The sequence below is a fragment of the Malaya genurostris genome, chromosome 3, assembly GCF_030247185.1.
Source record: "Malaya genurostris strain Urasoe2022 chromosome 3, Malgen_1.1, whole genome shotgun sequence".
Classification (NCBI taxonomy): domain Eukaryota; kingdom Metazoa; phylum Arthropoda; class Insecta; order Diptera; family Culicidae; genus Malaya; species Malaya genurostris.
In genome coordinates, this window is record NC_080572.1 from 123987181 (window position 1) to 124007243 (window position 20063).

At 40.5% G+C, this 20063-nt stretch overlaps 4 protein-coding genes across 5 annotated transcripts in view; all 4 read right to left on the minus strand.

Moving 5' to 3' along the window:
- LOC131434885 (uncharacterized) overlaps positions 1–20063 on the minus strand; it is a 372492-nt gene that overhangs the window by 346650 nt on the left and 5779 nt on the right. The window lies entirely within an intron of this gene.
- LOC131433963 (uncharacterized) lies at positions 15072–16193 on the minus strand. Its single transcript, XM_058600582.1, has one exon. It carries the CDS (start codon positions 16191–16193, stop codon positions 15072–15074), a length of 1122 nt encoding a protein of 373 aa, XP_058456565.1.
- Positions 16243–18057, minus strand: LOC131433964 (uncharacterized). The gene has a single exon (XM_058600584.1). It carries the CDS (start codon positions 18055–18057, stop codon positions 16243–16245), a length of 1815 nt encoding a protein of 604 aa, XP_058456567.1.
- On the minus strand, positions 18143–19825 carry LOC131433965 (uncharacterized). Its single transcript, XM_058600585.1, has one exon. The coding sequence runs from the start codon at positions 19823–19825 to the stop codon at positions 18143–18145; it is 1683 nt and encodes a 560-aa protein (XP_058456568.1).

The window sequence follows — 20063 nt, forward strand, 5'->3', positions numbered from 1 at the left end:
AAATTTGTTTTAAGAATTCAACCAAAATCGTGTAAAAATGATCTCAACGAAAAAATATGTTTTGGTGAGACCGTTTGAATGACAAAAAAAGGCATTATCACACCACGAGATAGATTGAGAAAATGTTTTTTAGTAGTTATCAAGTTCACGCTAAACAACTAAACAATTTTTTAAGCAACTTTTCGAGTTCACTGTTAAAATTTATTTTAAGCAGTGATAAAGTTTGCTTGGAACTTGACCTATACTTTTAAGTTGTCGAAAGTTCCCCTAGCAGCTTGAAAATGGATTTTTGAAATACTGTACAATGTTTGGATGCTTGCGGATGCATAAAAATTTGTTTCCTATTTTCACTAGAAGGTAAAAGCTTTGATGTTGATTAAACATTTATTGTTCTTCGATGACAGAAATTGTAAGGATTAATATGAAGCTCAGATATGTATCGAATTATTGAATATAATAAAATGCCTCTAATCAGATAACAAAGGATCACAGGTACGAGACGATAATTCCTCAAACAAATCATACCGGAAATATATTCGGAATCATTGAAGAATCGTCAAACATCGCCTCGTCACCCACACCCAATGCACACCATAATCGATCGAAAAACGATTTTTCCGGTGCCGTAGAATGTGAAGTAGTAATCCTCAAGTGTAATTTATGGAAGCAGATAAAATATATGCTCCACTATCGAGGCCATGGGGCAACCAGGTGACTGCGCAATTGGAAATTTATAGTATTCGATATTTTCAGACATTCAATTTATGAACCATTTTCCCTATTCCATGTACTCTTGATTATCATGCTCACAATAAAAAACTTCGAAATGAGAATCAAAACGAAATGTCTTAGGGTAATTTAGATTATCAAAGGAAAAAACCTCCATTCAGCTCAGATGCCCTTCGAATAGCAGAAAACTCGGAAAAATAGATTTATAGATTTCAAGTTTTGATTGACTGCCCATAATCACATTTCAGTCTCATGTATAAATAGGGATGTTGAGAAAAAGACAAAGTTCTATGCAATCACTATGAAAACCGATTTCTTAACCGAGACGCGGAGCACCGAATGTCATAAAACTGTGTGATTAACTCTTTTTGTTTGCAGCATTTGTTAGTTTGTGGGCATATAAACTTAATTCGGCACTACTGGTCCCCCCCTTTTCCTGTTCCGGAAGCACCGAATCTCCAAAAATAGAACTCACATCGATTTCTCAGCGATGCTTGAACCGATTTTCATAAATCTTGTTTAAACTTAAAGTTCATATTGTCATAAAAGCTGCTGTGAAATTTCATCCAAATCCGACTTTCGGTTCTGCAGTTACAGGGCGATAAGTTTCAAAGCTTTTAAATCGCCTAATAGAATACCAATGCAACACCGACACGCACCGGTACGTGCAACGTGGAAGAAAAAACACAAAACGAACGAAGCGTACTTTGTTCTATTTCGTACACGCTATAACGAAAACGAAACGATTACGAATGTCTGCTACTGGTATGTGATATTGGTAAAAGACGGTGATGCGGTTGCTAAAAAATTTAGCTATTTTATGATAAAAGCGAAGAAAAATTTCCGGAATGGCAATGATTATAAATTTCTTTAAAAAACCTTTTTTAATCCACCTAGTGGTGTAATGATACCATTCTCATATTACTTGTAACAGATCGGCTGAAAAGTTCGTATCGTTTCTATGAGAGGGCGCCACTAGAATTAAATCCATACCATTTTTAGTTAGTACCAACCTTCAAAAGATACGTGTATAAATTTGACAGCTGTCTGATTATTAGTTTGTGAGATATTGCATTTTGAGTTAAGCTACTTTTGTTATTGTGAAAAAAATGGAAAAAAAGGAATTTCGTGTGTTGATGAAACACTACTTTTTGATGAAAAAAAGTGCCGCCGATACCAAAAAATGGCTTGATGAGTGTTATCCAGACTCTGCACCGGGCGAAGCAACAATTCGTAAGTATTCGCAACAATTCTTACATATTTTGCAAAATTTCGTACTGGTCATATGAGAACCGAAGACGATGAACGCAGTGGACGTCCAAAAGAGGCTGTTACCGATGAAAACGTGAAAAAAAAAGATTTTCAATGACCGTAAAGTGAAGTTGATCGAGATTGAAGTCGAAATCGACGGTGTGGTCACCGATTCGAGTTTGACTTGCGAGGATATTCTTAAGCACGGGGCGGGTTGTTTTAAAGACCCCTCACTTAAGAATGTCAAGATACTGAATTGCAAGCGATTGCATTCAGTATCGATCGCCGGGGATGGAACAAAGTCTTATCCCCAATCAGACTCTTATCGTGTGACCTTCGCCGGCTCGGCATTGCCCAACTACATCCTCTTGGACCGGGTTCGTTTGCCTGTTCGTCTATTTGTACCCCGGATAATGAATTGTACCAATTGCAAACAACTGGGGCATACAGCTACTCATTGCAGCAATAAGCCACGTTGTGCTAACTGTGGGGAAGCTCATGCGGACGGCTCTTGCGGTAAGGATGCTGAAAAGTGTCTCTACTGTAAGGAGGGTCCGCATGACCTCTCTGACTGTCCCGCTTACAAACTGCGAGGAGATCGGATGAAGCGTTCCCTGAAGGAACACTCCAAGCGTTCCTTTGCCGAGATGGTTAAGAGTGCCACCCCTCCTAAACAGGCAGCGAATCCATATGCCTGCTTGTCAACTGACGAGAGCGATTCTGACGACCCTTTGGAAGGTCCATCTTCAGCGGTTCCTCATAGCTGTAGGAAAAGAATGAATAAATCTTTTCATAAGCTACCTAGTAAGGGTTCGAAGGTGTCTTCCGAAGGGCTTCGAAAAGTTACAGCTAATGGGAATCGGGAAAAATCACCGAAGCAAAAAGCTCCTGATCTCGGAAAACTCAATTCCGAGATGGAATTCCCACCGCTTCCAGGGACTAAAAAATCCCCAAGCGTCCCTGAAAATCCACCAGAGAACCAACTAGGTGCTGGACTTATAAAGTTCTCTGATGTTGTGGACTGGATTTTTACAACTTTCAATATTTCAGACCCTCTTAGAAGCATTTTAATTGCTTTCATGCCAACAGTAAAAACATATTTGAAGCAGTTGACTGCAAATTGGCCCCTTCTTTCAGCGATTGTATCTTTCGATGGCTAAATCATCCACCGAGGTCACGGATCTAATCACTGTTTTACAGTGGAATTGCAGAAGTATTATCCCAAAAATAGATTCATTTAAATTTCTAGTAAACAATCTGAAATGTGACGCATTTGCATTGTGCGAAACTTGGCTAACTTCTGAAATACCCTTAAACTTTCACGATTTTAACATTATTCGTCTGGATCGAGATAATCCCTATGGAGGAGTACTTTTGGGGATCAAAAAGTGCTATTCTTTCTATCGCATTAACCTCCCCTCGATACCAGGTATTGAAGTTGTCGCATGTCATGTTACAATCAAAGGTAAGGACCTTTGCATTGCTTCCATCTACATTCCCCCAAGAGCCTCGGTTGGGCATCGGTGGCTCAGTGATATCGTAGAGCTCCTTCCTGCACCGACGTTGGTTTTAGGAGACTTTAACTCACACGGTACGGGATGGGGCTGTCTTCACGATGATAACAGATCAACTATGATCCATGATATCTGCGACAACTTCAATATGACAAGCTTGAATACGGGAGAAATGACACGGATTCCTGCACCACCAGCAAGACCAAGTGCGCTGGATTTATCCCTTTGCTCGATATCGCTACGGTTGGATTGCACGTGGGAGGTAATTCCTGATCCCCACGGTAGCGATCATCTACCGATCGTAATATCAATCACCAGCGGCTCAAAACCATCGAAGACAATCAATGTTTCGTATGACCTCACACGAAATATTGATTGGAATAGCTATGCGACCTCGATATCTGAGAAACTTGAAAGAACTCAACAACTTCCTCCGGAGGAAGAGTACACGTTTTTGGCTGGCTTGATTCTCGACACCGCGACTCAAGCTCAGACGAAACGTGTACCCGGCGCGAAAACTAACATCCGTCCTCCCAACCCGTGGTGGGACAAAGAGTGCACAAATTTAAACGCGGAGAGAGCCTCCGCGTACAAAATATTCAGAAAAAATGGAACACCTGATAATTACCGGAATTACGCGGCGTTAGACGTTAAAATTAAAAACTTGATTAGAGCTAAGAAACGCGGTTACTGGCGTCGGTTTATAGACGGCTTAACGAAAGAAACATCTATGAGTACTCTTTGGAACACAGCCCGACGAATGCGCAATCATAACACCACGAATGAAAGCGAGGAATATTCCAACCGCTGGATATTCGATTTCGCTAAAAAAGTATGCCCAGACTCTGTTCCGGAACAGAAGATCACCCGCGCCGCGACACCAAATACAAACGAAACAGCGTTTTCGATGGTAGAGCTCTCACTTGCACTCTTGTCATGTAACAATAAAGCCCCGGGATTAGACAGAATAAAATTCAACTTGTTGAAAAATCTGCCAGACCCCGCCAAAAGGCGCTTGTTGAGTTTATTCAATAAGTTCCTTGAGGACAACATTGTTCCACATGACTGGAGACAAGTGAAAGTGATCGCCATTCAAAAACCAGGAAAATCAGCCTCCGATCACAATTCGTATCGGCCGATTGCTATGCTTTCCTGTATCCGGAAATTGTTCGAAAAAATGATTCTCTTCCGTCTAGACAATTGGGTCGAAACTAATGGCTTACTTTCAGATACACAATTTGGTTTCCGCAGGGGTAAAGGAACGAACGATTGTCTTGCGTTGCTCTCAACAGAAATTCAAATGGCATTTGCTCGTAAAGAACAAATGGCGTCAGTTTTCCTTGACATTAAGGGGGCTTTTGACTCAGTTTCTATAAATATCCTATCTGAGAAGCTGCATCAGCATGGTCTTTCGCCAGTTTTGAACAACTTTTTACATAATCTATTGTCTGAGAAACACATGTATTTCGCGCATGGTGATTTGTCGACAATACGATTCAGTTACATGGGTCTTCCTCAGGGCTCATGCTTAAGCCCCCTTCTATACAATTTTTACGTAAACGACATCGATAAATGTATCAACACATCTTGCACGCTAAGACAACTTGCCGACGACAGCGTTGTGTCTATTATAGGACCCAAAGCTGGCGATCTGCAAGGGCCGTTACAAGATACTCTTGTCAATTTATCCACATGGGCTCTTAAAATGGGTATCGAATTCTCTACGGAGAAAACTGAGCTGGTTGTATTTTCGAGAAAGCGAGAACCAGCACAATTACAGCTTCAACTAGGGGGTGAAACCATAGCTCAGGTCTTCACATTTAAATATCTCGGGGTCTGGTTCGACTCCAAAGGCACCTGGGGATGTCACATTAGGTATCTGAAAAGAAAATGCCAACAAAGAATCAACTTTCTTCGTACAATAACCGGGTCGTGGTGGGGTGCCCATCCAGGAGACCTGATCAGGCTGTACCAAACAACGATATTGTCCGTGATGGAATACGGATGCTTTTGCTTCCGATCCGCGGCGAACACTCATTTCATCATGCTGGAAAGAATTCAGTATCGTTGTTTGCGTATTGCCTTGGGTTGCATGCAATCGACTCATACGATGAGCCTCGAAGTGCTGGCGGGTGTTCTCCCATTGAAAAACCGGTTCTGGGATCTCTCATATTGTTTGCTCATTCGATGCGACATTTTGAATCCTCTGGTGATTGAAAATTTCGAAAGGTTAGTTGAGCTTAATTCTCAAACCCGTTTTATGTCCTTGTATTTTGATTACATGGCTCAGAATATTAATCCTTCTTTGTTTGTTTCCAACCGTGCTCATTTCTTGGATACTTCTGATTCTACTGTGTTTTTCGACACATCCATGAGAGAAGAAATTCGTGGAATTCCGGCTCACGTGCGCCCTCAAGTGGCCCCAAATATTTTTTATAATAAATTTAGAACAGTCAACTGTGAAAAGGTGTTTTACACTGACGGATCAAACATCAACGAGTCCACAGGCTTCGGCATCTTCAATCAAAACATCACCGCTTCTTACAAACTCAGTGATCCGGCTTCAGTTTACGTCGCAGAATTAGCTGCTATTCAGTACACCCTCGAGATCATTGAAACGTTGCCCAAAGTACATTACTTCATTGTCACGGACAGTCTAAGCTCAATAGAAGCTCTCCGGGCAATGAAGCCAGGAAAGTATCCCCCATATTTCCTGGGGAAAATACGGGAACATTTGAGTACTTTATCTGAACGGTCTTATTTAATATCGTTAGTCTGGGTCCCTTCGCATTGTTCCATTCCGGGCAATGAAAAGGCAGACTCATTGGCTAAAGTGGGCGCATTAGAAGGTGATATTTATGAAAGACCAATCTGCTTCAATGAATTTTTCAGTATCTCTCGTCAGAAAACTCTCGAAAGTTGGCAAACTTCATGGAGCAATGACGAACTGGGACGATGGCTACACTCCATTATCCCTAAGGTATCGACGAAACCTTGGTTCAAGGGGATGAACGTGAGTCGTGATTTCATTCGCGTTATGTCACGACTCATGTCAAATCACTATACATTCAACGCACATCTCCGGCGTATCGGGATCGTGGAGAACGGGCTCTGCACCTGTGGCGACGGTTATCAGGACATCGAGCATGTCGTGTGGTCGTGCGTAGAGTATCGCGACGCCAGGTCGAAGCTACTGGAATCCCTCAGGGCCCGAGGTAGACCGCCTGAGGTTCCGGTTCGGGATGTGTTGGCGAGTCGGGATAGTTCTCATATACCAGTTTCTCAAACACATTAATATACAAGTGTAATCTGTTACATCTGGCTTAGAAAGTTCCTCCTATTTATCGACGTTGTTTCAACTGTGGCTAAGAATTATTTCTCAACTGCAGGTTCGACACTAACTTCCGCCGATTATCCCGATTTCTCATCTGTCCACCATCTTCATCGGAACTAACAAGATCTTTTTGCTGTCACTAACCTTCGGTTCCCCCCTCCCCGTCTCTTCACCATCTCGATGTCAACTAATTAGATCTCTGTCGTTTTAGTCATTTCATTCCCATATCCCCTTTTTACTCCGTTTTCCGCAATATTTACTTCGCTATATTTTTTTTTCATTTTCTTCTGTAACAACACCATCATCGCCCACGGAAACTTATCAACAGCATGCGGGCCACCCGCCGGGTATTCGTAACCTGGGGGTGTTTCCCGCGGACCCACACGGACCGAAGAATGCGGCCAACATGAATATTCACCAACGCCATATGGAAGACTCTCATGAAATATTCAATTCACCGGCCGATCACCACATGAAGGCTGGATCTGCCAAAGTCAACCACTGCGACCCAAATATGACATTACTTAATGATACAACCCTAGTTTTAAGTTAGTCGTAAATTTTAAATTAGTAAAAGCCCTTGGCATCTTAGAGCTTAAGCAGTGTGCCTTAAACATTATATTCTTGAATAAAAAAAAAAAGTTGATCGAGATAGCTGACACCCTAAAGATATCAAAGGAACTTGTTGGACATATTTTTCACGAATATTTGGATATGAGAAAGCTTTGTGCAAAATGGGTGCCGCGTGAGCTCACAATCGATCAAAAACAACAACGAAAAACCATGCTGAAATTGAACGAATTGGGCTTCGAATTGCTCCCTCATCCACCGTATTCTCCAGATTTGGCTCCCAGTGACTTTTTCCTGTTCTCGGACCTCAAGAGAATGCTCGCTGGTAAAAAAATAGAAGCAATGAAGAGGTAATCGCTGAAACTGAGGCCTATTTTGAGGCAAAGGACAAATCGTACTACAAAAATGGTATCGAAAAGTTGGAAGATCGCTATAATCGCTGTATCGTCTCTGATGGCAATTATGTTGAATAATAAAAACGAATTTTGGCAAAAAAGTGTGTGTTTCTATTAAACGATACGAACTTTTCATGAATAAAATAAGATACTTTCTTTGGGTATAAACTAACATAATTCAAATGAATTTATCTTTCTAATAGTAAAACAAGTTTTGGAATCGGTCCAAAAATGGCTAAGATATAGTCAGTCAAAATTAGCGTTCCCACTTTTTTTACCCCCTTGGTATTCGGAGTGTTAAACAGCAACCTATGAGACTATAGGAACTTTTAATTGAGTCTTTTTGTGGAAATCGATCAAATAATATCTGGGAAAATCAAGTGAGTCTCGTTTTAAACTTTTTGACCACTACTTCTTGTACTTCTGGAACCGGGAACTTGGAACCAGTATAGCCAATGTCGATTCGATTAATAAGTAACTTCTATAGCGTACAAATTGAATCAGTTTTAGGCCAAATCTACAAGAATTTTACCTTTCGTCGCTATGAATGACGGTGTGAAATTCAATAGCAACCTACGGGAATACGAGATTTTTCATTTTATGAGTGACATTTTTCGATGAACTGAATGATGAACACTTAGCCCTCTGGGCCAATTTTCACTAGTCAATTTTTCAAGTGATTACGTAAACTTTCTGTATGAGAAAGGCAATAAGTGTACTTTTATAGAAAAACATCATTATCATGATCTTGTAATGAGACTAACAAGTACAAATTGAATAAAGGGATTAGAAATTTACATATTTTTCACCTGAAAAATATAAATTCTAATGTGGCAATCCTGCACGCTATACGAAATTGAACAAAGCACGCTGCAAACGGAGCAAAGCTGCACGTACCGACGCGTACCAGCTTTGCATCATCATTTTGAATTTGAATGTTTTGACACTCATCGCCCTGTAATTTCGAAACCGAGAACAAGTTTGTGAAAATCGGTTCAGTCATCTTTGAGAAAATTGAGTGACATTATTTGTCACATACACACATACATACATACATACATACATACACACAGACATTTTGTGATCTCGACGAACTGAGTCGAATGGTATAATGACACTCGGAACTCCGGGCCTCGGTTGTAAAGTCGGTTTTCACAGCGATTGTATAGCCTCTCTATATGAGAAAGGCAAAAAATATATATACATCGGAATTTCAAGCTTCGCGATGTAAATGCAATTTTCACAGTCGGTAGTGCAGTAACACCGTGGTGTAGTGATGTCAATTATAACAATAATAACCTACTACATGTTTTAACCAGTTGTACTCTGTGGGAAGCTCTTGCGGTGCATGGTCCAGTTTCGGATGGCCTCAGACAATTCCTGGAATTAGCTGGCTACGATAGTTTCGTTGCATTGAGAGCAATGACGGACGTTGAGATCGAGAAGTTATCTCAGAACCAAAAGCTACTGCCACATCATCGAGCTGCTCTGAATGGTTATCATAAATTAGTGACAACAACTGGAATAATTTAGTTTTAATGACAACCAGCTTAAAAAACGAACAAGAAACGTTGCCCAAACAGTTTGGGGGAAAAATCAACTTTTAAAGAGATCTGAAGCAGTTTCAGTGACTGACGAAGATGCACGCAAATTTCCACTATGATTACAGCAGAAACTAGTAAAATGGGAGGGTCAGGAGAATCAATCCAATTTAAAAGAGAAAGATTTCATCATAAAGTTGATCCACACAGCGGGTGGTAAGAAGTTCGCCACAGTTTGTCCTTTATGTCAACCAGAGAGATTGTGTTGTTTCACACACAAGCTTCCAATATTCATGTGGTAATTGCTAACTTGGCAAAGCATTATAAAAGTATGCATTAATCAAAATATTGCGAACAGATAGAACGATAACGCACTTTGAAATCAACGCTATTGGCAAAGTCGGATCGTAATCAGTAATGATGAACGGCCAGGGAACTCAAGAGGAGAGTATAGTTTTTCAATCAGTAACTAATTCAACTGATCCCAGCTACAGTTATTGAGGACGCACCTGCGGTATCTACTGTTCAAGACGAAGAGGAGCTAATGGATAGTTTGATATATGCAGATGAAGAATGTGAAGATGAATCATCCTGACAGTCCACGATGGGAGCTTCTCACAAATAAACGCTGTCCTTTTTTGAAAGCCGCATGATAAAATTCAATTGGGCAATTATAATTTTTCCTTCTATTGAAATCCAATCTCAGCGATCGTTAAATCGTCTGAAATTTACTATCAGAATGTTTTAGTCAGCCATCTTACCAATCATTTTCCAAATAATAGTTATATATACTTATGATTGATAAATCGAAAGGATTAACCAAAAGTTTATCTTTAGTGTAATTGTTCCTGCTTAAGCAAAGAAACTAAATATCTTCTAACCAAAAGATCAAAATTTGGCATCAATCAAATCATTGACATTGGAAAAAGCTTCACTATCTTTTCATTTCGTCTTAGACTCGTCAGTGCAGAGCAGTTCAAATTGAACTGCTTACTGCAAACATAAACAGTTAAATTTGAACCGCTAAGCAGACGTAAAGTTAATGCTATTTGCAACACACTCGTAATAAGCACCGAAGTGCTAAGTCTTTCCTGACGTGCCGAACGAAAACAAGTTTCGGCTAATACTGCCGATTCAGCACGGAACGACCGAGATTAGCTCTGGGCCTAATTCGTATTACTGTTTTTGAATTAGTTGATTTTAACAACAAAATTTCCCAAAATAACTTAAATTGAAATTAGTTAAAATTTAGAATCTACTTTGCTAAAAAAACTCTTATTTTTAGAGAATGTGTTTAGTTGGCGAATATCCTGGACACAAACCAGCAATATTTCAATCTAACACGAAATTCTCATTGACAACTAATTTTGTTATCAAAATCAGAAAATGTGTTTCTATTTATCTATCACCATCATTACTGAAGGAAAGCACAAAGAAAACAAAAATGAAATTGGTTTTATTAACAAGTTTATTAGCCAAAAACTCATGAGAAGTGTCAAAGCAAAACGATCCGTTAAAAAGCTAAAAGGGACAGTCTTGTAGAAACTGCTTGCAAATTGTTTAGATGTTTTTCGCATGTGTTACGATATATTCAAATATAAAATTCTAAACCGATATGTAAAATGACGTAAACTGTTAGTGGAAAGTGTATTTATTCAGAATTTGTGCGCATTTGAAGCGATTGTGCGTAACAATGTTTTTTACGCGAAACAGTGAAGTGAGTTTCGAATTTTGCACTATAATTGTACACGTCAAATGATGTTTTTTGTATCTTCCATCCTTCCGGGCTACGCCGTCCGATGTACTATTTGTATTCGGTTTTTGTTTTCCGAGTGCTCAAAGTTTTCAGTGAGAGAGTCGATTTCGCGAAGTCGAATGAAGAAAACAGCGATTTAGAAGTAAAATTTTCAAAAAGAAGTTTATGTTTCGCTTATGTCTTTTTCTCCAATACAACATAGTATCTATACCTGCCAATATAGAAAAGATAACCGCGACTGAAATTTTTTTCGGTAGTAGTGTGCCATCTAGTGGCTAGTAGTCATTACGGTGTTAACGTTTTTTCGGTGACAGAGTGCCATATAGCTGCAAATTGCAGAAACCAATTCAACCATTTATGTTGATTGAAAACAACGTTTTATTTCTCTAATTCAACTAAAAAATTAGTTGAATGGATATGAAATGTGCCTTAGCTAAGAAATGACAGCAGGTTTAATTGGTGAATTCAACTAAAAAATAGCCATTTCAACAAATATTTTATTATTATTAAGGGAACTAGAATTAAAAAATCTAAATTAGCAAAAGTAAGATTTTTTAAGTTGTCTCAAAAAATAACTAACCAAAATCAGAAAATCAACTAATTTTTTCGCCAAAATGCTAATTTAGGTCTATCCGTGAGATGGTCAGGGATTAACCTTATTTTGTTCTAGGGCACATAACCAATTTCACTATCTTTACGTTTCGTCTTAGAATCATCAGTGCAGAGCAGTTCAGATTGACTTGCTTACTGCAAACTTAAACAGTTCAATTTGAAACTGTACTTATTTATGTTTGTAAATTTGGCAGAATTTTTCCTTATTTATTAGTAATTTCAAAGATTAATTATTTTCAGGGATTAAATTTGAATTGACGTCAACAAAAAATATTTCATATGTATTTGAATAACAGGCAAACCATTAGGCAATTAGTAGACGTTGATTCAATTGAAGCGTCAACATTCCAAGTGCAACTTAAAAATAAAATGATAGATAAAACCAACTAAATTAATATTGAATTTTTGTGTGAGTTTCTCTTAGAAAACTCTCCACGGAATCCCAGTGAATTCAATACTATAATAATATTAGTTGTTCGGCCTTTACCTTGAAATGGTGAAGAATTGCGTGGAAAACGGACTTTTGTTCGAAGTTCCGGAGGCCCCTAGTGTTATGTAAAACTCAACTCAGCTCGACGAGATTGGAATGTTCTACTTGTTTATGAAGGTGATTACAACAATCTATCCGTCCTGGTTTCTCTATAATTATGTCTCAATGTTTTATTATAATAAATTATAAAAGAAAAAATATGATTTTTTGAAAATGTTAGACCCGTAGGGCTCCCTGGAGTAATTAATTGTTTACATTCATTTTAAAGACAAAAAACTTTAAACGTGTTTTTCTCGAAAGCAGGTTTTGAAAGTCCGTGTCCATCGTCATTAAAAAATACTGCACCAATTGATTTCAAATTTTGCACACACTTTCTACATATAAAAAAACCAGACCCCAACGTTTTCTTTTTCGTTGTTTGTTACTTTGGGGCGGTTTAACAGCTAAAAATTACGGATTTTTTCGAGAAAATCGAAGTTTTCACTTTGAACAACCACCAAAAGTAAAAAAAAATTAAAAAAATCAAACAGAAACGTTGGCGTCTAGAAAAACTTCTTCTCTAACTATGCTGCTTTTATTTGTTCACTTCTGATTAGTCTGCGCTGAGATACATTGGACACCGCAAATCATGATTTTTAAGAAGCGCCCTCAAAAATACCTCTTCACCGACTTATTTCTCAATATTTTTCCACGAAAGAATTACAAAATGTTGTTCGAATGATGCTTTTTATGACGTAACCAACAAGTCGCAGTTTTATAATCCGCTCAAGTTTCTAGGAAAAGTCTGAATCGATTACGAAAACCTACGAATTATTTGATTTATAAATCGAAAAGGGAGAAAGATAAAAATAGAAAGAGGAATATGAATAAGAATAGGAATAGGAATAGGAATAGGAATAGGAATAGGAATAGGAATAGGAATAGGAATAGGAATAGGAATAGGAATAGGAACAGGAATAGGAATAGGAATAGGAATAGGAATAGGAATAGGAATAGGAATAGGAATAGGAATAGGAATAGGAATAGGAATAGGAATAGGAATAGGAATAGGAATAGGAATAGGAATAGGAATAGGAATAGGAATAGGAATAGGAATAGGAATAGGAATAGGAATAGGAATAGGAATAGGAATAGGAATAGGAATAGGAATAGGAATAGGAATAGGAATAGGAATAGGAATAGGAATAGGAATAGGAATAGGAATAGGAATAGGAATAGGAATAGGAATAGGAATAGGAATAGGAATAGGAATAGGAATAGGAATAGGAATAGGAATAGGAATAGGAATAGGAATAGGAATAGGAATAGGAATAGGAATAGGAATAGGAATAGGAATAGGAATAGGAATAGGAATAGGAATAGGAATAGGAATAGGAATAGGAATAGGAATAGGAATAGGAATAGGAATAGGAATAGGAATAGGAATAGGAATAGGAATAGGAATAGGAATAGGAATAGGAATAGGAATAGGAATAGGAATAGGAATAGGAATAGGAATAGGAATAGGAATAGGAATAGGAATAGGAATAGGAATAGGAATAGGAATAGGAATAGGAATAGGAATAGGAATAGGAATAGGAATAGGAATAGGAATAGGAATAGGAATAGGAATAGGAATAGGAATATGACGACGATCAGTGAGAGCAGCGATAACAGGAACAGCTGGAGCGGACTTCGTGACGTACGAGATGTACGTGGTGGATTTCGGCGCCGTGAAAAAGTTGTACTGGGTTTCAATTCACAACACTTTTACTCTACGTTAATCTTAACTTTTCTAAACTTTACATAATAAAATATATAACTGACACTGACGTCTAGCAACACAGTCGGACTAAGACAAAACCTATCTCTTTTGCTGCACAGTCCCTTTTATAGTTGCTCAATCGGAAACAAGTAGTCCCGGAAACAACATTCAATCCAAAATTGCGTATCGACGATACTGGATCGATGAAAGACTCGTTTATTCGCGAGTCGAAGCTGCGATGACATCTAGAAGGCGCTAGTTTCTTCTTCGTTTACGAACATCCTGACCCCTTCAGAAATCACATTTTGAACATACCGAACCTCATCGTACCGATAGTCGACTAAACAGCTGGGTTGTCCCTCGATTTGATATCGATGATCATCTGACGTTGTGATGTTTACATTCGACTGTCAATGGCTGCTGGGAATCCGATTGTTGCTGCTGGTGATAATCGTGACAATATCTGGCAAATAAAAAAGACCCGGTAGCGGGTTCAAAGAAATTAAGAAGTATTGGACAGGTGCTCACCGTGTCCCTTTTTAACAGGGCGTTGTATGTTTATTTTAGGTACGTTCTCAGCTGCGGCAAAGTCATCCGATGACACGACAGGGAGTAAACAAAGTTTTGCTACTGGCCGGGTGAATTTTCCTTGTGGCGTTCGAAGAGTGACCACTCTGGTTATACCATCAGGACCAGGATGCAGTTCAATTATCCTTGCAGTAGGCCATCGCATGGGAGCTAAATTGTCTTCTTTGATGACCACTAACTGGTTTTCCGAAAGCTGCACTGGTGGTTTACACCACTTGGTTCTTGCTTGAAGGGTTGAAAGATATTCAATGTGCCATCGTTTCCAGATATCTTGCAGTATTTTTTGTGTCTGCTGCCACTGGCGTAAGCGGTTCAATGGTACTGCAGAGAAGTCATAATCAGGAACTGATTTTAGTGCTGACCCCGTCAAGAAATGCCCTGGTGTTAACGGGTTGTTGTCTGATGGGTCATCAGTAAGAGAGACGATTGGTCTCGAGTTCAGACAGGATTCTATTTGTGTCAACAATGTTTCCATGTCGTCGTGAGCCAGTATGTGGTTTCCTAAAACTCGGATGAAGTGTTTCTGTGCCGATTGTATAGCGGCCTCCTACAAGCCACCGAAGTGTGACGCCTTAGGTGGATTGAAGTGCCACTTGATACCGTTTTCGTTGCACTCCTCGGCGATGGCCTGTTGATGATGTTTGCTACGGATAAGTGACTTAAGTTCGTTAGCAGCGCCAACGAAATTTCTTCCGTTGTCGCTAAATATGTTTGAACACAGTCCTCTGCGTGCAACAAATCGTCTCAATGCCTGTATAAACTTCGCAGTGCTGAGGTCTGCTACTAATTCCAGGTGTACTGCCTTTGTGCAAAAACATACAAAGACCGCTACATAAGCCTTTCGTGGGCCGGCTCGTCGATTAGTTGATTTCAGTAGTATTGGACCCCAATAGTCAACACCAGTTGTTGAGAAAGGTCTATTGGCAATGACACGTGAGGAAGGTAACTCTGCCATGAACTGTTCGAGGAGCTTTGGGCGAGCTCTGACGCAAACGATACAATTGTGAACGATTGTACGGGCTAAGTTTCTGCCACCTATGATCCAATATCGTAGACGAAGGGTACTAAGAAGCAACTGAGGGGCAGCATGAAGATGTTTTTCGTGGTAGCTTCTCACTAACAGGCTAGATAAAGCATGGGAGGATGGCAAGATGATTTGATGTTTCGCGTCGTAGGATTGATGAGATTGATTTAGTCTTCCTCCAATTCGTATCAGGCCTTCAGGCGATAACATCGGATGAAACCATTTGATTCGAGATTTCGCAGAGACAGGCTTCATTTGCTCGAGCGATTTCCATTCGTCTACAAATGTTTGCTTCTGGACGAGTTTTATCAATCTGGTTTCCGCTTCTCTTGCTTCGTCTACAGATATGCCAATGAAATTCGAATGAGCCGTTGTGTTATGCTGACAGTTTCGAGCAAATCTGAGACAAAATGCAATTACCCTCAACATACGCTGGTAATTTGAAAATTTGCCGACTAGTTCATCGATGAATGATGACTCGCTTGCCATTGGTGTTGCCGCACAATTGACCCTTCGTGATTCACGTAATACATCAGGGTTTTCGATGACAAATGAAGTTTGCGCGGGCCAATCGGTTTCTTTGCGAAGCAGCCATGTAGGTCCATGCCACCAAAGGTCACATTGTAGCAGCATATCTGCGGACATGCCTCGTGAAATGTTGCGAAGCAGCCATGTAGGTCCATGCCACCAAAGGTCACATTGTAGCAGCATATCTGCGGACATGCCTCGTGAAATGTGGGTCTGCGGGATTTTCCTTCCCTGCTACGTGTCGCCAGGTACAATTGGAAGTCGTTTGTTGGATTTTGGACACTCGATTAGCTACAAAAGTGGTCCACGTTGCGGGTGGTGATTTAAGCCAACAAAGTACTGTCGTGGAATCTACCCAGAAATGGGTTTGAATAGGAAGCTGTAATGACGAGTTAACCTTTTCATACAGCTGAGTCGCTAGTAATGCTCCGCACAGTTCGAGCCGAGGAATAGTTTGCTGTTTTAGTGGAGCTATCTTGGATTTTGTTGTTAGCAATGCCACCTTGACTGCGTTTTCTTTGTTGGTAGAGCGCACATAAACGCATGCTCCATAAGCATGCTCCGATGCATCACTGAAGAAATGTAGTTGTATTGTAGTTGGATTTGCACACAACACACAGCGCTCGATGTACAGTTCGTTTAAGCGAGGCAGCTGAGAATGATAGTTGGTCCAACGTTCAATCACCGAAGTCGGAAGCACTTGATCCCAACCCCAAAGACTTCCGTCATCGTTTTTCATCATCCATAGAGATTGCATGAAAAGTTTCGCTATTGTGACGACCGGACCTAGTAAACCGAGGGGATCGAAGAGTTGAGCGACTTGAGATAGTGCAACACGTTTGGTTAGTGGGGTAGGCGGCATCGCTAGATTGATTCGGTACCGCAGAACGTCTGATGCTGGTTCCCAGTGAATGCCAAGTGTTTTGATACACTGATTGAAATTTAGGTCGACGGATGCTTGCAATGCACGATTTTCTTCGGGGATTCCTTCCAGAACAGTTTCTTCATTGGAAGCCCATTTACGTAGCTCGAAACCGCCTTTGGCTAATAAACCTTCCAGTTGCCTTTGCAACGTTTTCGCGTCATCGATATTCGACGCGCCTGTGAATAAATCGTCGACATAAAAATCCTTACCAAGCGTTTCAGCGGCTTCGGGAAAGTTGGTTCTTTCGTCAATGGCCAATTGTTTTAACACTCGTGTGGCTAAGAACGGCGCACACGCAGTACCGTACGTAACGGTTTTCAGTTCGAAGGTGTTGAGAGGAGCGTCGCTGGAATCTCTCCAAATGATACGTTGAAGTGGGGTATCCCTTTCATGAAGTAATATCTGCCGATACATTTGCTTAATGTCTGCGATAAGCATCACAGGATGTTTGCGAGAGCGCAAAATAATTGACCTCAAATCCTCCTGCACGATAGGGCCTACCAAAAGAGCGTCGTTCAAGGACGGCCCGTTAGCTGATTTGCACGAGGCATCAAACACGACTCGTACTTTTGTTGTTGAACTACTATCCCGAACAACAGCGTGGTGGGGTAGATGAAAACATGGCACGGTTATCTCATGTGGATTTACAACGCGTTGCATGTGATGAAGAGCATAATACTCATCCAAAAAACACTTGTGCTGTTCACCCAACTCTCTATCCAAGTTTAATTGTCGCTCCAATGCATAGAAGCGTCTGATAGCCGTATTACGATTATCACTCAAGTTGGCTAAAATGTTCTGTTTGATAGGAAGTCTTACGATGTACCGCCCTTCAGACGTACGAGCCACGGTTTGGCGAAAATGTTCCTCGCAAGCAGCTTCTTCTGCAGAATAGCATGGTGATTTGTAATCTTCTTCTAATGCCCAAAATTTTTCCATTAGATTATGTAAATCGACATTGGTTGCAACATTAGCAATGACTGGAGTAATACGCTGACAGGTTGTAGTCCTTCCTGATACTACCCAACCTAGCTCGGAGTTTATAAGAACAGGCATACCGTTGCCTAGCGAAATTTGTCCTGTTACTTTAAATAAATCGAAGAAGACTTCGGCACCTAAGATTAGATCGACAGGGTTAGATCTACAAAAAATTAGGATCAGCCAGCTGTATGTCCGGAGGAAATTGCCACGACGTACTGTCTACCGAAACGGTTGGCAGGTCTACAGTTAGTTTAGGTAAGACTAGAAGCTCTACGTTGGCACTATAGTCGCTAATGCGTGATCGTATAGTAGTTAAAAATTTCTGACGAACATTGGTAGACGACTGACCGATTCCTGCGACCGGAACGAATGTCCGTTTGCGCTGCACTCGAAGTGATTGAACAAGACGATCAGTTACAAAGCAGCATTCGCTGCCAGAATCCAATAATGCTCTAGCAGGATGACGATTGCCCTTTTCATCAACTAAAATGACAACTGCAGTGGCTAAAATTACACAATGGCTCTTGTGACTTGACGAAGCGTGGCTCACTAAGTCGGTGAGCGTGGCAGACACTGACGGTAATCTTGATTGCTCGGTTGCTTGAGAAAAAGTAGCTTGGGACGTAGGTGAGTTCGATAACTTCTGCTCGCACGCGACACTTGAGCACAGTTGAGTGTGATGATGACCTTGGCATTTACGACATGTGCTGGATGATGAACATTCCTTGACCATATGACCCCGACGTAAGCAGTTGCGGCATAACTGAAGACGACGTACTTCCTTTTCCTTGTCCTCCAAGCGTAGTTTTGAGAATTTGGAGCACTGATATATAGCATGATTTTCGTTGCACATGATACATTTCCGAGAATTAAAATAATTTGCTCCATGACTGGCTACAGGGCGAATGTTTCCCTTTTTCACATTGGAAGCTAATACAATGTCAGCGGAATTAGATTGCATATTTTGGAGCACAGTCACGCGACGTTGAATGAAGGCTGTAAGATCAGGAAAAGAAATTGCGTCTCTGGTCCATGCATATTCTTCCCAATCTCTCCGCGTCGTTGGGTCTAATCGAATACTTAACATTCGAATAAGTAAAATGTCCCAACACTGTGTTTGCTCGCCGAGCTGTTGTAGCACTCTAACGTTTGCCTCAAATTTTTCCACCAGCGAATGCAGTTCCGATGCGGATTCACGTTTAATAGTTGAGAACTCGAAAAGAGCATCCACATAAGTATGCTTTAACCTTGCAGGATTCTGATAGTGATCTTCCAGTAGGTTCCAAGCGACTACATAATTGTTGGCACTAATGGGGATGGTTTGGATCAATTTTAATGCGTCCCCAGATAGCGAAGAGCGTAAGTAGTAGAATTTCTGAATGTTGGAAAGTTCGGCGGATGAATGAACCAGCGACAGATACAAATCGTGAAAATTTAGCCAGTTATCTAGATTCCCGCTGAACACTGGGAGTTTGACATCGGGCAAGCGCACGTGCGAAGCCGATGGAGGGAAATGACCAGCATAAGGAGAACCAGAAGCGCACGGTGTAACAGGCGTTTTATTAAGGGTTAGTAAAAAACCCTTCACTTTATAATAAGCAGATTCAAAGCTGGATCGATGTTTGAATTGTTGCTCGATGCCGGTTTCGTCGAGTGATTCGAGTTCTGCCTGCACTTTATTGAAATCGGACCAGAGCGATGCAAGGTGCTCTAGTCTCACCTGTACTTGACAAGCATCAGTATCATCCTCATAATTGTCGACAAACGCCTTGATGAGGTCGAAAGACGTTTGGATGCTGCGCTGTCGCAGCTTCAAAGACTTTATTCGTCGTTCCGTCGCCATATAGAACAGGAACTGCAAACGGAAGACCGCGTAGATCGAACGGGACAAGAAAACGTTAATGGAATGCTAATTACCTTCTGAAGGCAAATATGTGCCTTGTATAAATTTGTCCTCAAGTATCGTTGATCGAACGCTCACAACTCTAGTTGATTCCAGTCCGAAACTCCGGCTTCACGAGGTGGTGACCGTAAGATGGTGGGTAAGATGGTGTCACAGATGTAACAGCTAGCACGTTGGC

Coding starts and splice junctions, on each gene's coding strand:
- LOC131433963 (XM_058600582.1), bottom strand. CDS start 16,193: ATGTCCGCAGATATGCTGCTACAATGTGACCTTTGGTGGCATGGACCT.
- LOC131433964 (XM_058600584.1), bottom strand. CDS start 18,057: ATGCCTGTTCTTATAAACTCCGAGCTAGGTTGGGTAGTATCAGGAAGG.
- LOC131433965 (XM_058600585.1), bottom strand. CDS start 19,825: ATGGCGACGGAACGACGAATAAAGTCTTTGAAGCTGCGACAGCGCAGC.